General features: G+C 49.6%; 1 protein-coding gene across 1 annotated transcript in view; it reads right to left on the reverse strand.

Annotated features, from left to right (window-relative positions):
* Positions 1-292: 292 nt before the first annotated feature.
* The window catches only part of LOC125033512 (guanidinobutyrase-like), a 4812-nt gene continuing 1637 nt past the window's right edge, over positions 293-3467 (reverse strand). Inside the window, exons 4-7 of the mRNA XM_047625071.1 lie at positions 3144-3344; positions 2661-2805; positions 1383-1477; positions 293-552 (exon numbers count right to left, since the gene is read on the reverse strand). Coding sequence (XP_047481027.1) covers positions 451-552; positions 1383-1477; positions 2661-2805; positions 3144-3344 — 543 coding nt within the window. The 3' untranslated portion in view covers positions 293-450. The remainder of the gene's footprint in view (positions 553-1382; positions 1478-2660; positions 2806-3143; positions 3345-3467) is intronic.

The raw sequence follows: 3467 nt of genomic DNA on the forward strand, positions 1-3467 counted from the left end.
AGTGAGTATTCTGGGAACCCATCGAACTGACAACTTATGCATATGCTGATGGTCATGAATGATTTTGTCCACAGACCCAACACTAATCTTGACATCTTGGGCTAGCTGACGAATAGTAATTCGATGATCTTCCAAAATGGCAGTTTCCACTTGATGGACGGTGTCCTCATCAACCACAGACTGGGGTAGACATGGAATAGGAGCCGTTCCCACAGATCTCCAACCACACCTGAACTGGCGATGCCAATGCTTAACAACATTATATGATGGGGCATCAAATAATGAAACACAATATTCGTGGGTGTTTATTTTGGTTCGAATTCATGTAAATTACACGTCGAAATGCAAACAGTAATCAACAGAATGTAATTATACAAAATCGAAATCAAACACATCAAAATGCCTGCGGTGTTCATTTAGCATTTGGTCGCCCAGCATCGTTCTGGCCATTCACCTGCTGTACTTGACACCCGGGAGAACACACAACATCTCGAACAGCAGATGCGCGCCCTGCAGAGCGGTCGTTCCCTCGAAGTCATACGGGGGAGAGACCTGCGAGGAGATGCAAAGGGTGGAGCTGAGGGGAAGGCAAACACAAGGAAGACCGCGCACATCAATTTCTTGTCTTCTCTCTCTCTCTCTCTCTCTCTCTCTCTCTCTCTCTCTCTCTCTCTCTCTCTCTCTCTCTCTCTCTCTCTCTCTCTTTTATTTTCTCTCTCTCTTCGCTATCTCTCTCTCTCTTTCTCTCCCTCTTCTCTCTCTTCTCGCTCTTCTCTCTCTTCCCTTTCTTCTCTCTCTTCTCTCTCCTCTCTCTCTCTCTCTCTCTCTCTCTCTCTCTCTCTCTCTCTCTCTCTCTCTCTCTCTCTCTCTCTCTCTTCGATATCTCTCTCTCTATTTCTCTCTCTCTTCTCTCTCTTCTCGCTCTTCTCTCTCTTCTCTTTCTTCTCTCTCTCCTCTCTCTCTCCCTCCCTCTCTCTCTCTCTCTCTCTCTCTCTCTCTCTCTCTCTCTCTCTCTCTCTCTCTCTCTCCTGTCCATACAACCATATATAATCCCCTCACACATATACGTACGTGCTTTATTCGACTTACTGACTTTAGACAGGTAAAAAAATCGCAACGTCATCCATCGTGCCATGAAAAATTCTCTTTTACACTGTCTTCAACACCCACACACATACACCAGTGTGCAGTATAGTCTAGGTCAAAAAGTGTCAATCATGTTTCGAATATCGTTAAGAAAACCTAAATACTGTGACACTTGCTTAGCTTAGGAGGGAAACTAAGCTTTACACATGACGCGAATTTTATGCGTGACTGTATGTACGCATGGAAGTAGGTGTGTCATATTTTTATTTTACTTTTATCTATTTGTTTATCTTTACCTCTACGACATCGCAGCCCACGATATTAAGACCTCGGCATCCACGTATGATCTCCAGCGCTTGGATGGGCGTGAGACCTCCCATCTCTGGCGTGCCTGTTGGTAAAGAAAGAGGAGTTAGCACGAGCATGTGTGTGTGGAGAGTCATGTAGCCTTCTCTGTCTCTCTCTGGCTCTCTCTATCTCTCTCTCTCTTTTATTTTCTCCTTCCTCCGTCTGTCTCTCTCCTCCCTCCCTACTTCTCACCCTTCCTTTCTCCCTCTCTCTCCTCTCTCTCTCTCTCTCTCTCTCTCTCTCTCTCTCTCTCTCTCTCTCTATCTCTCTCTTTCTCTCTCTCTCTCTCTCTCTCTCTCTCTCTCTCTCTCTCTCTCCCTCTCCCTTCCTCCCTCCTTCTCTCCTTAGCTCCCTCCTTCCCTCCCTCTCTCTCTCTCTCCCTCACTACCTATCTCCCTCTCTCCCTCTCTGCCTCTCTGCCTCCCTCCCCCCCTTCCTTCCCTCCCTCCCTTCCCCCCCTTCCCTCCCTCCCTCCCTCCCTCTTTCCTCTCCCTCCCTTCCTCCCACACTCTCTCACTCTCTCTCTCTCTCTCTCTCCCTCTCTCTCTCTCTCTCTCTCTCTCTCTCTCTCTCTCTCTCTCTCTCTCTCTCTCTCCTCTCCTGCCTCCTCCTCTCTCTCACCCTTCCTTTCCTCCCTCTCCTACGTCTCACCCTTCCTCTCTCTCTCTCTCTCTCTCTCTCTCTCTCTCTCTCTCTCTCTCTCTCTCTCTCTCTCTCTCCCTTCCTCCCTCCTTCTCTCCTTAGCTCCCTCCTTTCCTCCCTCTCTCTCTCTCTCTCCCTCTCTCCCTCTCTCCCTCTCTGCCTCTCTGCCTCCCTCCCCCCTTCCCCCTTCCCCCCCTCCCTCCCTCCCTCCTTCCTTCCTCTCCCTCCCTTCCTCCCACACTCTCTCACTCTCTCTCTCTCTCTCTCTCTCTCTCTCTCTCTCTCTCTCTCTCTCTCTCTCTCTCTCTCTCTCCTTCCTTCCTTCCTTCCTTCCTTCCTTCCTTCCTTCCTTCCCTCCTTCCCTCCTTCCTTCCCTCCCACTCTCTCTATCTCTCTCACTCTCTCTCACTCTATCTATCTATCTATCTATCTCTATTCCCTCCCTCCCTCCCTTCCCTTCCTCCCACTTTACCTCTCTCTTTGTCTCTCTCTCTCTCTCTCTATTTCTTCCTCCTTCTCTCCCTCCTTCTCTCCCTCCTTCTCTCCCTCCTTCTCTCCCTCCCTCCCTCCCTCCCACTTTTTACCTGTTCCGGGACAGAATCCGGGGTCTATAGCGTCGATATCGAAGGATATATAGACAGGACCGTCGCCCATCTGCTCTCTCACTTCCTTCATGAGGGGCGTGAGGGACTTGTGCCAGCATTCCTCGGCTCCTACAACGCGGAAGCCCTACGAGAAGAGGGTGAGTTTGCTGTATATTTTGTAATTTTATGATTTCTGAGAGTGAAGGCTTGGTGATGTTTCGATAGCTGGTTCCAGTGGGATTATTTAGTTATCATATTGTGTTTTTTTGTTTTCTTGTTGATATAGTTTGGTTACCATTATAGTTACTTTTTTTCCAAAATATATCATATCAATATACAGATGGCACTCTCATCAACATCACTATCAATACATGTCAATTTATCTTAATCACAACACAATCACTATCCGCAACATACACCAGACAACACCACACCACACCACGCTCACCCCCCCCCCCCATAATCCCTACCCAGTAGGCATACCATGTTGCGGCCGATGTTGCAGTCATCCTCCGTGAGCGCCGTGCCCCTGAGGCCGATCTGGATGACCCTGGAGCAGTCGAGGAGGTCCTCTTCATAGGCTCTCCTGAAGGGCGTCCCGTGGGCGATGCGCGAGCCGAGGACCTCCTCCTGAAGGTCCGGATGGGCGTCGATGTGGATCAGACCAACCGGGCCATATTTGTCCTGGTGGCGAGCGAAAGGGTTAAGAGGCTGTGACTAGGAGGGGGGAGGGGGGAAGGGTGTGGGGGATAGGCAGATAGAGGATGGTAGGAGAGAGAGAGAGAGAGAGAGAGAGAGAGAGAGAGA

Source organism: Penaeus chinensis, chromosome 16, assembly GCF_019202785.1.
Source record: "Penaeus chinensis breed Huanghai No. 1 chromosome 16, ASM1920278v2, whole genome shotgun sequence".
Lineage (NCBI taxonomy): Eukaryota > Metazoa > Arthropoda > Malacostraca > Decapoda > Penaeidae > Penaeus > Penaeus chinensis.